Source organism: Ursus americanus, chromosome 32 (assembly GCF_024610735.1).
Source record: "Ursus americanus isolate L20-20 chromosome 32, mUrsAme1.1.p, whole genome shotgun sequence".
NCBI lineage: Eukaryota > Metazoa > Chordata > Mammalia > Carnivora > Ursidae > Ursus > Ursus americanus.
This window is the reverse complement of record NC_142158.1, coordinates 11,679,427-11,693,297: the sequence shown is the minus strand read 5'-3', so window position 1 is coordinate 11,693,297 and position 13,871 is coordinate 11,679,427. Positions and strand designations below refer to the sequence as shown.

Below are 13,871 nucleotides of genomic sequence, written 5' to 3'. Positions count from 1 at the left end.
CCCAGAAGACAGGGCAGCCCGAAGTTCCAGGCAGGGGCGTCAGGAGCAGGCACCTGTTCCCAGAACACGGTGCCAAGGCTGAGCCCTGGCACAGGCTCTTAGAGGCTCCCTTCCTGGGGGCTGGGGTACGGCCCCAGGGTGAGGTGGGGTCCTGTGCTGACACAGGCTGGTGAGGAGCTACACAGGCTAGAAAAGCCCCCCAGGGGTACTCGGATGGAAGGTTCTGGTGCATTTCCTAGATTTCAGAGAGCGCATTTTTGCAAACAGTTTGGCTTAATGTGAGCCTGAGGGGCAGCCAGAGGTGCCACTGAGGAACCGAAGCAGGGGACCATCTTTAATTTCTGGAGCTCTGATTTTTCAAACTTTCCTAGGTCTCAGAATTCTTTGGGGATTTGCTAAAAATGCATATGGCCGGGTCCCACCTCCTGAGATCCTGAATCACTAGGCCTGACATTGAATTTTTAACAAACAATCCAGAAATTTCTCTTCAGTGGTTGGGTAATGCGGGTGGGGGATACCCACACTGAGGTGCCAGGCGGGAGGGAGAGAAAGCATCCGTCCATCCGGGAAGCCCTGCCCCAGCAGACGCCTCGTGGGGCAGAGAACAGCCGTCCCCCCACAGAGCCCGGCCCAAGCGGCCCGACCCTGACCCCACGTCCTGGTGGCCTTTGCTTTGCGGTGAAAGAGCTGGAAGAGGTGGGAATGCACTGAGTGACCGTGAGGACACCGGGATGGCGCCCACGTCACATTTGTGTTCCGGGTGTTCGACGGACAACACGTACCATCACAGGCACCCCACGACACCCGCGATCTGTCTTAGGGTTTTTCTGGCGGGCAATGGCATCCTAACAAGGCCACCGATGAGCTGGCCGGCCTGGGCGAATCCTTCCAGCCCCTGTCTTGGCTCTGAGACGATAAGGACTCTTTTTCCTTCCCAGCTCCCTGGGTGTGGGTGACAACAAGGGAGAAAACCAGAGGAACACTGCAGTGGGCACACGGCTGCATAAACACGTCCCAGATGAGGAAGGGGAAAGAAAAAGTGGGGCCCCCCTAACACATAAGGATTCAACGAATGAAAATAGCATCTGAGCAGCGAGATGACTGCTTTACTTTTTTCCTTCCTTTTCTCCGGTGGTTCCCTAATTGTCTCCCCTGAGCAGGCAGCGATCGCTTTGATTTAAAAGGCCCATCCGGGAGCTGCCCGGGGCGCACCCCACCCTGGCCTCCCGGGCCCACAGCATCGGTTCCGCCCCGACAGCCAGGCGGCCCCGGGCGGCCCACAGCGAGGGCCAGACACGTCACTGCCGCGTGTGGCTGTGGCTTCAGTCCCCTACAAGCAAAACGGGAAAGGAGAGCCCGCTGCTTTCTTATTTGGGACACTGGCGCTGGCAGCCTAGCATCCGAGGGGACTGTTCTGCTGTTACTAAAGAGCAACCTTCAATTTTCAGTTTAAAATAAACCCGGTTGCCCTTCCCATTTCACGGCCTCCCGGGGAGTTGCTGGGGGGTTGGGGTTGCACAAGGAGAGGCCCCAGGCCGCTTGGCGCCCAGGCGGGGAGCTGGCAGGCCGGGGCATGGTGGGGTCTCCTTCTTGCTTCTTGGCCCCTTCAAGGAGCCTTGGGCACCCATGAGTAGGGCAGAAATGCAGAGACTCCGAGGAGATTCAGACTTATGTGTGGGCCCATCGAGCGGCTGAAGCAGGGGCTGGGGGCGTTGCTGCCAGAAGGGCCCAGAATCCAAACACTCTAAAATCCTACCTGGGCTTCACGTCCCTCCTGCTGGGATGGTCTCTTTCTTTTGAGCGCGAGCCTCCAGCTGTGTTCTCGGGGACCCAGCTCCAGGCTCCGGCTCCCAGGTCAGTGTGACCCACGCCCCCAGGGCTCTTGCCGCCGTGCGGAGGCTGACTCCTGGTCTGTGGGCCTGAGAGGCTCCTTGTGGCAAGGCAGCAAGGCCCAGACCTCATGCCAGGTTTGCGGGCTGCACTGCGCCCCCAGCAGGCCTGGTGGAGGCAGACCCCAGCCTTCACTGCAAGGGGGGAGGCCGTGAGGCAGGCCCTTCCTAAAGGCCTCGAGGTGCCTCCCTCCCAGCAACTCCGGGGGCGGGGGGGGGGATGTCCGCTGCACACCAAGGCCCAGTGGAGTCCCCAGCCACCGTGAGGCCTGCGGCGTGGAGTGGCCAGGTGACTGCCCTGCCTGCCGCTTTCTGGGCCTCTCCTGCTTTGCAGGGAGCATTTCGGCTGCTTGGATGAGGCCCCCATGTTTCCCCAGCCCCAGGCAGCAGAGCAGCGTGGCCCAAAGGCAGGTGGGGGGCCCCCAGGACTCTCTCGGGGGCCCTTCGTCTTCCTTCATTCAAACTGGAGAAGGCCAGCTGGGCCGAGAGAGAGAGAGAGAGAGAGAGAGAGAGAGAGAGAGAGAGACGTGTGCGCTCTGGGGCCGTGGGCTGACTTGGGACCTTGGGGACTGAGTGTGTGCAGAGCTGGCCAGGATCGGGCCTGCTCACCGGAGAGCTCCTTCCCTGCTTGTCTGGCTCTCCTCCCTCCAGGGAGCCAGCAGGGGCTCTGAAGAGGCCTAGACCTCTGGGGCCTCGAAGCTAGGTCATCCCCCACGACCCCCTTGGCAGGCTGTTCCCCCAACATCTATGGAACGAAGGTGTCCTGTGGACGTTCTGCCCACCTGCCTCCCGCAACCAGCACAGCATTCTTACGAGGAGCAGCGGGAAGGAGACACTCGGACTGTCTGCTTTGCTTACATGGTAGCAGGGGCTGTTCCAAGCACCTGACGTATCATCCAGCTCTTCTAGTCTGCACGGGAATCCCACGAGGCAGGTAATTATTCTTCTCCCCTTCATAGGGATGGGGAAACTGAGGCACATGGTCATTCACTAGGCCTAGGAGGCAGAGCTGGGATTTGCACACCAGCCAGCTTGCCCTGTGACCCGGCTTTTGGCCATTTCTCTACCCTGACTCTCTGTCACGGGGGCAGACAGCTAGCTGTGTCTCCAGACAGAGGGACCTGACATTTGGGACCCCTCACGCAGGGGCTGCCTCCCCTCCATCTGCTACCTGGATAAGTTCCACGCAGGCAGGCTTGTCCCCTGTCTGAGCTCCCACTTATCAGGCTCTCGGGGCACGTGTGTTGAGGAAATTCTCTTTCAAACATGTGATGTTCCTCCCACTTCTCGGAGGTCCCTAGAGGAGTCCAGTTCACAGAGACAGACAGTAGAACCTGGTTGCGGGGGGCTGGGGTGGGGGAGGGGAGTTTGTGTTTGATGGCGGCAGAGTTTCGGTCTGGGAAGATGCAAAGTTCTGAGGCAGATGATACGCAGCGTGAACGTACTTGACGCCACTGACCTGTACGCTTGGAAGAGGAGCGGGTAAATTCTCGGCTGTGTGTTTTATCACACACAGTAACGTGTGCTGTTCTGACCTGAGACCAGGGGCAAGAGGCAAGGAGTCCTTAACGCCATTTCTGGGGGGAGAGAGGACAGCGACAGGATGCCCTGCTTGGACCTAAATCCTCAAGGCACAGAGGGCGATGGTTGCCCCGCGGGTCAGGAGCACCGACTTCAGAGTCAAGGGAGTCAAGGTCAAGCCCGGACCCACTGGTCACTTTGCCAGCTGTGGCTCCTCCAGGAGGGGCCCAATCAGATACCATATGAGGGAGTGACAGGCACGAATAGGCACGTGGCGTGTTCACGTGCGTCTATTACCACGTGCTCGTTCTGGTCCTAGAGAAGAGCGATGCGAAAGCGAGGCCATGCCCGTTGGGATTAGTGTCCCCTCGGCCCAGCAGAGCTGGTTTTGCTCAGGAAGAGCCACTGGGCTGCAGTCCGGGCTTGAAATCCTAAGGCTCCCCCTCCCCGTCGAGGAGCTGTCCCATCGAGGACCATGTGTCTGGTACCCCAGCCTTTTGGTACCACCTCCTGTCCCATCCTTGCTCAGGACCCGCAGTGCCCCCTGCAGAGGACAGGCAGGCTGGGCGACGAGCTGGGGGAGGGGGAGCAGCGGGTGTCAGGGTGCGGGGGGGGGCATGCCCCGAAATCATGCTGGCGAGGGAGGAGGCTGCAGTTTCTTTGGGACCCACCGCAGAAAGACTTGTGTGCTCCCGGTCACAGGGACAGTAGCAGCCGCTGCCTAGAAATGGGGTGCTCAGGTGGCGTGGACAGAAAAGATTAAGGACTTTTTTCTTTTTTTTTTTTCATTGGCCACATATCCTCTACCGAGGTTAATTTTCAGGACTGAAGCCCCCTCTTTTATTTTTATGTATTTTTATAATTAAATTTTTAAATTTAATTCCAGTATAGTTAACATATAGTGTATATTAGTTTTAGGTGTTCAACACTTCCATACATCAGCTGGTGCTCATCACAAGTGCCCTCCTCAATCCCCATCCCCTATTTCCCCCATCCCCCCACCTCCCCTCTGGTGACCACCTGTTCTCTAGAGTTAAGACTCTGTGTCTTGGTTTTCCTCTCTCTTCTTTTTCCTTTGTTCGTTTGTTTTGTTTCTTAAATTCCACATGAGTGAAGTTGTATGGTTTTTGCCTTTCTCGACAGACTTATTTTCCTTAGTATGATACTCTCTAGTTTCATCCATGTTGTTGAAATGGCAAGATTTCATTCTTTTTTATGGTTTTATAATATTCCATTATATATATATACATATCTCACATCTTCTTTATCAATTATTCTGTTGATGGACACTTGTGAAGCCCCCTCTTCTAAAAGTGAATTCTGGGGGTGCCTGGGTGGCTCAGTCTGTTAAGCGTCTGCCATCGGCTCAGGTCATGATCCCGGGGTCCTGGGACCAAGCCCCACATTGGGCTCTCTGCTCAGTGGGGAGTCTGTCTTCCCCTCTCCTCTGACCCTCCCCCCCACCAACTCATGCTATCTATTGCTCTCTCTCAAATACATAAATGTAATCTTTATTTTAAAAAAGTGAATTCTGAATATCTGGACATCACAGCTAAGCTCTGAGCCTGTGTGTTCTGGGAAGACTCCCCAAGCTTGACTTCTCATGGATCTGATGGGTCATCCAATGCTGTCAGCTCCCCTTGAAAATATACTCCAACCCCAACCTCTTTTCAATGTCTCCACCTCACCACTCTGCTCCAAGCTGCTACCACGTCTGGCCTACATCACTGTGACTGCCGCTTGATGGCCTCCCTGTGTCCACCCTTGTCCCATTGTTCCACAGTCCACATGCAGCCAGCAAGCCCCTCTGCCCTCGTCCCCCGTTGCCACACCCCTTGCTCATCCCACCCCAGTCACATGGCTTCTGCAGGGCCTGGCTGGCTCCCCCAACGCCTCACTCTCCAGGGCCCTCCCCAGACACCCGCGTGGGTGACTTTCTTGCTGCTTGCTGTCCTGAGACCTCCCCGGTCACCTTGCACATGCCTCCTGGCCACACCCTGCCACGGTCTCCTTTTCCCCTTGGACTTGCATTAACCCCGCATCCTCCTCGGCTAGTCTGGATATTGCCTACCACCGTCAAGACCCAAGTTCCACAAGGAAAAGAGATCTGTTTTGTTCCTGCCGTATTCTCCGTGCCCGGGACAGTGCTGGGCGCACAGTGGCTGCCCAGGAACAGCTTTGTTGAATAAATGCAGAATCAACGTTAACCGGATCCCCGGAAGGGACTGACGACTAAAACACGTCCCCAAGCTCGGGGCGGCTCATAGGCCTCAGCCACGTTTGGACAACTACAAAAGTGAAACGGACTTTATTTTATTTTTGAAGATTTTATTTATTTGAGAGAGAGTGATAGAGAGCACAACTAGGGTGGAGAGGTGGAGGGAGAAGGAGAAGCCGGGAGCCCGACACGGGCTCGGGCTCGAGACCCGGGGATCGCGACTGGTGCCGGGGGCAGCCGCCTAACTGTCTGAGCCACCCAGGCGCCCCTGCGAGACGATTTTAAACATAAGTTCCTTTCGTTCCCCCTTCCAGTAGGGAAAGTAGACGTCCAGAAGAGGGCTGAAAGGGAGGAAGCAGCACAAGGCGTGCGGCTAAGACAGCCTTTGGTATACATCTGAGGGCTACCTGTGCTGGGCCGGGATTCTTGGAAGGCACCACAGAAGAGAAAACCCACACCCCCCTTCTTCCCTAATAAACACACTATGGTTAAACGAAGCTCATTCTATACATTTCTATGGGAACCAAGAAATAATTTCTGCCAAAAACCGTCCAGTGCACATGTGCTAACTCCCTCCCTTTTCCAGAACAGCAGCCTGGAAGACCGGCCGCCGTCCAGGACGTGGGCTTCGCAGGGCTGTGTGGGGCTCCAGCCGGCGCGGAGCTGGAAGCCGGGCACAAAAGCTTGGCGTAGGCTCCGCCCTGGGGCAGCGACGGGACCGCCAGCCTGCGAGCGAGGGGACGCTGGACATGTGTCTGCGGTGAGCCCCCCAGGGCCTGAACCTGCGTGCCAGGGACAGGGACAGGGCGGAGGCGGCCGCCCAGACACGCTCCTTCGGCAACCCGCACAACTCTTGGTAAACCCCCCTTTCACCTCCTGTATGCCTCCTCTCACAACGACCCGCGCCCAGGGCCTCGAGCTCCCCGCAAGACTGTGGGTGTCTTGGGTCTCTTCTGTCGCGCTCCCGGGAGCTGCCCCTTTGTTCTTCACACGGACCAGGTGCAGCCCAAATCCCACCAGGAAAATGACTCCACCCACGGGGGCGGGGGCGGGGGGCGCGGGGGGCTGTACGCGCTGCTCGTCGGTGGCCAGCGCACCCAGACCCCGCGACTCGAGAGGCTGGTCCAGTTAGGATCTAGTCATTCCCAAATTCATTGCTTATTTAATCCAAGTTCAGGACCCCTGGTTAGCATTGCGGCCAGCGTCCTGGGGCTGGTGAGGGAGGGCTGTGTGTGTGTGTGGGGGGGGGGGTGTCTCCCAGCAGAGGACCCTGGAAGCCTTACAGACCAGAGTACTCTGGCGCTGGTCTGTCCGTGACCCGGCACTTGGACCGACAGCAGGGTCAGCACATTTTAAGCCCCATCCGCAGTTACCCGCCAGTGAACCCTGCTTCCTCCAGAGTTGCTTTCTGAGTCCTGGCTTAGAAGATTCAGGCCTTGGCCCATTTGCGACTTTACCATGACAGACCTCCCCTCTTCGTGGGTTCTCCCGTGCCCACGGACAATGCAACCCCTTCTAACCGATCAGAGGAGGAGAAAGCAGAATGGATGTCCCAGGAGGTGCTGCCCAGAAAACACGATTCCTGGCTTTAGGGCTTGCGAGAGCAGTACAGCCTCGTCACCTCCCAAGTCGGGGGGGCTGCCCAGTGAAATCACGACGAAGACCCTGCTCTCTCCTCTTCCTACTCTCCCGCCTGAGCCAGCCCTGCACCTGCAGCCATGAGCCAGAGGCTTCTTCTCCGAGATGCCGTGTGCGGGGGGGGGGGGGGGGGGGGCGTGCTGAGCGAGGGCGGGCTCGCGGGTCCCTTGATGGCCCCAGGCACCAGCGGCCCGTCCTGCGCGGGCTGCAGCGAGGGGGCCAGACCAGCTGGCGGGATGACAGCAAATCACAGGACGGCCGTGTGACCGGCAATCTGCCATTTTTAAAATATAACATTTATTGCTTAGATGGTTTGATACAGAACAGCTTTTCTTCTCATTTTGAATTTGGAAGTACTATACAAACTGAATACAAAGAGGAAAAAGTACCAAAACCAAACCTGTGATTCTGTTCATGTGGCATAAACCGGTTTTGTACATAACACGTAGCAGCAGTTAAGTTCCCTTTAGAAAAATATGAATTCTACACATTTATTATTGTTTCCTGTTTAATGCATGGGCTGAAATCACTGGGATCAACTTCCTTCTTGAAGAAAGAGAGGACAGAGACGAAGAGCGTGGAAGGTACGACGCATCTTTCTGAAACTAGCATCTGACTGTCATGTAGCTTCCCCCCAGGCTGCGTGGAAAACAGCCCTGGGTTTTATATTTTGTTTTCACAGCCAGGAGTTTCATGTAGTGATTGAATCTCAGCATTGTGTCCATAAATCAAAGAGAAAAACAAGAGAAAAACTTGCACCTCAAAAAACTTTTCAGAAGATCCATATATATATATATATATATATATATATATATATATATATGGATATATATATACTATTTTTTTTTTGTAAAAGCCCTGAGAGAAGGAGAAAGAGAATCAAACAAAATGTATAGAAACAAATTAGCTGGACATGCAAACTAAACTACGATTCACCCAGAGTTTAAACAAATCACAAATTTCACAGTTTAATATTGGGGGGGGCAGGACAACAAACAAATAATACATTTCTCAACCTCACTAATAAAATGTGGCAAGACCTTATCGACTACCAGGGTACAGATGGAGGCTAAATAAAGCTTTAACTCAATAGTGATTATTGCAAGCTGTGGCCCCTGGCCACGCGGCCGGGCCAGTTCCTGCTACATCTCACCGCCGCGCTAAGTCATGGCTTCTCCCCACAGAGTCGCGAGTTTTAGTGTGGAGAGCTGCAGAGAAAAACAAAACACAAGATACCCCAAATAATAACAACAACAAAAACAACAATAACAATAGTCATAAAAAAATGCAGGGATGCATGAACTGGTTTTTCAACTAAGCAAACCACACTGGGCATAAAGTGATAACAAGGGATCATTGGTTCTGATTTGGATTCATCTAGAGTAAATCAAACCTCGGGTTCAGACATCCCCAGTACAGTTAAAAGTCATAGATACCTCAACCTTTTTCCTTTCACATGCAAAGAGATCGCGCGTCATTTTCCCAAAAGAACATAGAGCTTCCTTCGAAGTCTGGGCAGTTGGGATTTTGGCCACGAGAAATCAGTCAGGAAGTGGGGAGAAAAGGGTCTGTGTTGGTGAGTGTGGGCAGAGGGGGGAGGCTCAGGGCCGGAAGGGGCTGGAGCGCGGGGAGGGGTGGCCGGGGGAAGGCCGGAGGATCTGGCAGTGGGGCAGCAAGCGCAGGAGGCCCCTGGCAGCGAAGGCTCGGGAGCCCCAGAGGTCTCGGCTGAGGGACAGGACGCTGAATGCAAGCTCAGCTACAGTAGGGAGATCTCTCTTGTCACTGCTGGCGGCTACCGTGAGGCAATTCTATCACCTGCATGGGATGCTCATGAAAAAAAAAAAAACAAAACCTGCCTTTTCGCACCCAGGGGTTGAGGCTACTTCGGGAACACTAGACAGCATGTTTCGCTTCAAGCACCAACCCCACGTCACAGGAAGGTAAATACAAATCTATTTCTCATCTTCCAATCTTGCATGTGCAGTTTTATTACCAGTAGTAGTACTTCCTCGCTTTGCAAACGACAGTAGCACAGGCGGGTAAGGCTTGGGCCGGGTCTGGCAGGGAGACCAGTGAGGGACAGGTCTCGTCGCTGCCTGGCTTTCTCAGAAGCCCCGGGCGGGGCGCGTGCACCCTCGCTCTCCCCTCTCTGAGCTGCTCTTCGGCCGGCCGTGCGGGAGGACAGCTCCTGGCCCCCGCTGGATTCTGCAGTCACGGAAGAAAGGCTTGTCTAAGTACAGTAGAAGAGCTACCACCCGGGGGAGGGGGGCCAAGGAAAGCTGCGGGCACATGCCCACATGGGGACCCGGGGGCAGCCCAGGTCTCCCCGGACAAATATTGCCCATTTGTTTCTGCTGACTGCAGAGACCAGCAAACTGATGAACTAATAATAATAATAATAATAATAATTAATAATACATATACCAAAAGGGGGGAAATCAGATATAGGACATCTGTGCATGTTCTCCATAGGTTAAAGTTGCCAGCGTAACTCTTCTCTGGAAGTTAAGAACGGATGTCTTGAAACTTGAACAGTAATACCATGTCTAACGCTGAAAACACGTACAAGGTTGAAGCTAGAATCTCTCCTGGTTTTGGCTGGCACCAAATTGGAAACCTTCATCAACCATATCCCGCCATACCGGGGACCAAATTACAGCTCCACCATGTAGCAAACAGAATAAGAAAAAGGTCTATTTGAGAAAAAGAACATCTTATCCATATTTCCTCTGGTAATTTACATGAAATTCACATCATTTTCTTCCAGTTATTGGTTATGGGTGTCCAAGGGCATATTTTTTTTTCGTCTGTTTCCAGCTCACAGAACATACGTTACTATCACAGATTCGCAAGAACAAGCTCACACACACCAATACAGAAGGTTACGTTAATGCTTAAATGAAAAGGTCCTCTCCAAATAATTCATTAACATATTTGCTTTGTTTTTCAAAAAGTCATCTTGGGGAAACACAACACCCAGGCTGACAGCAAGGACCGGTGAGTATTTAAGGCACTGGAGGTGTGCGTGCTGCGTCTCTCGCACGGAGATGGAAGGCTATGGCACTGGGCAAGACGGCCCGCTCCTGCTCGTCTCTCTCTCTCTCTCTCTCTCACTCCCCAACAGCTGAAGGGCACTGAGGAAACCTCATGAAATATAGATTCAGGACACTTTGCTCTGCTGGCTTTCGTCTGGGTGCTGGTGGGGGGACAAGATGGGCTGTCATTCCATTCCCAGGAGTGGCGAGGCACCATCTGAGGCCCGGATGGGGTGGGCGGGCCTCTTGCCTTGCAGCTCGGGCAGGTCCTGCCCGAGGGCCGCCGGGCTCTCCGGGTCAGGGTCACCCTGAGACTCCTGCTCCTTGGGGCTGCCTGATGGAGCAGCCCTGGGAGCACTCCTGCCGGCTTCAGCCTGGCTGGCACCCGCCGTCCGACCTGCCGCCCGCTCCTCCCTGCGGCCGGGATCCTTGGTGGCGTTGGCCAGGCTCTCCTTCCGGCTCCGGGTGACAGCCACGTGGTTGCTGGCCGGTGGAGCCGAGTCGGCCTCATTTTCTGAGACAGGGTTGTTGCCGCTGTGGGTGGACTCGCTCTCACTGTCCTCCTCACCCCGCTCCTCCTTGTCGCTGTCCTTCCCGTGCTGCTTGGCGTGCCTGGCTTTCTGGTGGACCCGCTGATGGCGAACCAGGCTGTGCTTCAGGGTGAAGGTTCGCTCACAGGTCTGACACTTATATGGCCTTTCTCCTGGAGCAACGGGAGAAAGAGGTCGTGTCTGTTAACAGTAAGGCCACCAGTACCCAGCTCTCTGTGCTACACAAGAGCGGCAGCCGTGTGAGCAGGAAAAGGAGCAGCAGGTAGTAGGGGCCAGGCCCCCGCCCCGACTCAGGAGGAACCCTCCTAATTGTCTGAACTGGCAAAATAAGGGAGCAGAAATGCAAGGGGCCGGCCTGGGCTTCACTCTCGCTTCCATCTCTCCAACTTGGTTGTTCACATACTGAGGCAGGAACCAGGGTCCCCAGGTGGAAGCCTCACGGACACCCAGACTGGCCTGAAAAGAACCTCAGGGGAGGATCAGAGCAGGGTCCCTGTCACAGGGACAGGGCGCCACTCCTGTGGCTTGCGCATGACAGTGGCACCTCCCCAGTCAGAGGCACCATACTCCGCGTTCTGATACAGAGCAGCTGGGGCTTTCCCTCTCGCTCACAAATATGGGCTGTGAGCAGCTGAGCGCAGCACCTGCCAGGAGCCCAAGAATATCTCTCTGCCGGGAGCCAAACACCGGAGCCCTCCAAATCCCCAAGCGGCGGGGCGGAGGAGTGTGTGGGGAGAATGTGTGCACCATGGCTGCCACGGGAGGGACAGGCGGAAAGCTGAGACCAAGATGCAGGCTCTAGGTGGGGTTTTTTTTTGGGGGGGGGGGGATAGGTTTAAATCTTTTGGCTTTGTGAGTATAACCTGGTCTCCTCCTTTCTACCAAAACAATGGCCCCTTCTCCAGGGTTTGTAGGCGGGGAGTTCCAGAAGGAGCAAGGACATGTGTGGAACACGGCCGCCCTGACATGCCTGTGAAGCTCCTGTTCGGTGACATCAGTCAGGCTGCCACACAGCCGGCAAAGGAAAAGCCCCCGGCTGTGCACACGTGCAGCCAACTTTCCCCCGAACGGCCGAGGATGAAGCCCAGGTGCCTCCCACAGAGTCCCGCAGAGCACCTGCCCTATGCCAGCTCCCCAGGCCACAAGCCCAGTCCTTCCCAGGCTCACCACGGGCCCCAAACAGCCAGCACCCACATTCTTCTAGATGCTTCTATGGGACAGGGCAGCCCTCCTCCCGTTCTACAGCTAGGAAAATGGTGGCTCAGAGAGCTGACCAAAATGCTCTCAAAACTACCACTGCTGAAGGGCCACCCCTCCGTGACCCTGCCAGGAGCTAGCATGGGCCAACTGCGAAGGAAACAACGCAGCTTCGCGGGCCCGCGCGCACGCCAGGGCCGGGCCGCACTGCTTCCGGGGAGGGGCCTCGTCCAGGCCCGAGGCGGCCGTCGGCGGGCAGGCCCGGCAGGTGTGGGGAGTAGAGGCGCCCCGCCCCTTACCTGTGTGCGACCGCATGTGCCGGGTCAGGTCCTGCAGGGACCAGAACCTCTTGTTGCACACGCTGCACACCTTCTTCCTCTTGTCGGCCTTGCTGGTCGCGCTTCTCGGCGAGTCCGTCTTTGGCTTCTTGTCGTCGTCACTCTTCTCTGAGGACTTCTTCTCGGCCACGCTCTCCCCGTCCGAGGCGCCCTCCGCCTCCTCGCCCTGCTTCTCCCCCGAGGCTTCCGACGACGAGGCCACCCCCTCCGCCAGGGGCTCCTCCGGGGGGAGGGCGGGCTTCTCCTCTGGCTCGGGAGCGGGGACCGCAGCGGGGCCGGGCAGCGGGCCCTCGGCACCCCCTCCGCTGGCGCCCGGGCCGTCCTCCTGGGGCTCCTCGCGGCCGTGCGCCTTCCTGTGGCGGCTCAGAGTCCCCTGGAACTTGAAGCTCTTGCCGCAGACATCGCAGGCGTACTTCTGGTCCTGCTGGGCGGGGCCCCCGCTGCCCGTGGCGCCCGCGTCGCCCTCGGCCAGCTTGAAGCCCATCAGCCTGCTGGCGAGGTTGAGGTCCAGGCTCTTGTTGCTGACGGTGTCTTCCTCCGGGCCGTCCGCGTCCTCGTCCCTCTCCTCCACTCCGCGCTTGTCCTCGTGCTCCTGGCTCTCCCCAGCTCCCTGCGCCTCCCCATCCCCGGGGGGCGCGGCCGGTCCCCGCGGCACCTCCTCTGCCGGGAGCTCCTCCTGGACCTGACTGGGCGCAGGGGCTCCCTCTGCCGTGGGCTGCTCTTTCTCGCGGGAGGTGAGGTCCAGCACTTCGCCCCCCGGCGCTGGTGTCTCTGTGTCCGACTGGCTATCTGCGGGAGCGAGCACAGGGGCACAGGCTGAGGCCCAACGCCACCCAACACGCGCCTTCCAAGAGCCCCACTGGGACTCTCGGCTGGAACCACCTCCCCAAGCCTGTATGCCAACCCCAGCAAGGATGCCTCTTCCCCCCACTCCTTGTTCCCACTCACATCCCCGGAAGGCCGTCGTGAACCTGGGGTTAGTTTACAAAAGGCAAAAGGAGCCTCCACATACACACAGGTTGGAGTCAAGGGGCCAGCTGCTCTCGGAGCTCTGGCCCTCCCCTTCCACTGCCCCCCGTAGCGGTGCCCGGCGCCCTCCACTGCCACACACAGGGATGCTCAGGCCCCCAGGAAGGTGTGAGCGACTCAGGGCAGCACAGACAGAAGGATCGGCGAGAGAGGAGAGTTGGTGCATTCCAGAAACTCGCAGCACTAGGGAGGCTGAGGAAGCGGAGCTGTCAAAGTTATTTTTCCAGTGCAAAGAGATTATACAAACATGCAACACACACAGGACCGCTCCCGGAACGTAGTACCTGATGAGCGTCTCACAGAAATGGCCCAAAGCGTGTACTCTGTGCTACGGTACACGTGCTCTCGCCTGCCGGCTAGTTCCCAGAGTTCCGAGGTGGAAAAGGCGATGCATGCACACCTCCAGGCCTCCCTGGCTGTTGTGAGGACCCCACGCAGTGAGTGGAAACATCTCC

General features: G+C 56.7%; 1 protein-coding gene across 1 annotated transcript in view; it reads right to left on the bottom strand.

Annotated features, from left to right (window-relative positions):
• Positions 1-7,529: 7,529 nt before the first annotated feature.
• RREB1 (ras responsive element binding protein 1) overlaps positions 7,530-13,871 on the bottom strand; it is a 125,246-nt gene continuing 118,904 nt past the window's right edge. Inside the window, 2 exon segments of the mRNA XM_045811524.2 lie at positions 7,530-11,004; positions 12,349-13,176. Coding sequence (XP_045667480.2) covers positions 10,487-11,004; positions 12,349-13,176 — 1,346 coding nt within the window. The 3' untranslated portion in view covers positions 7,530-10,486.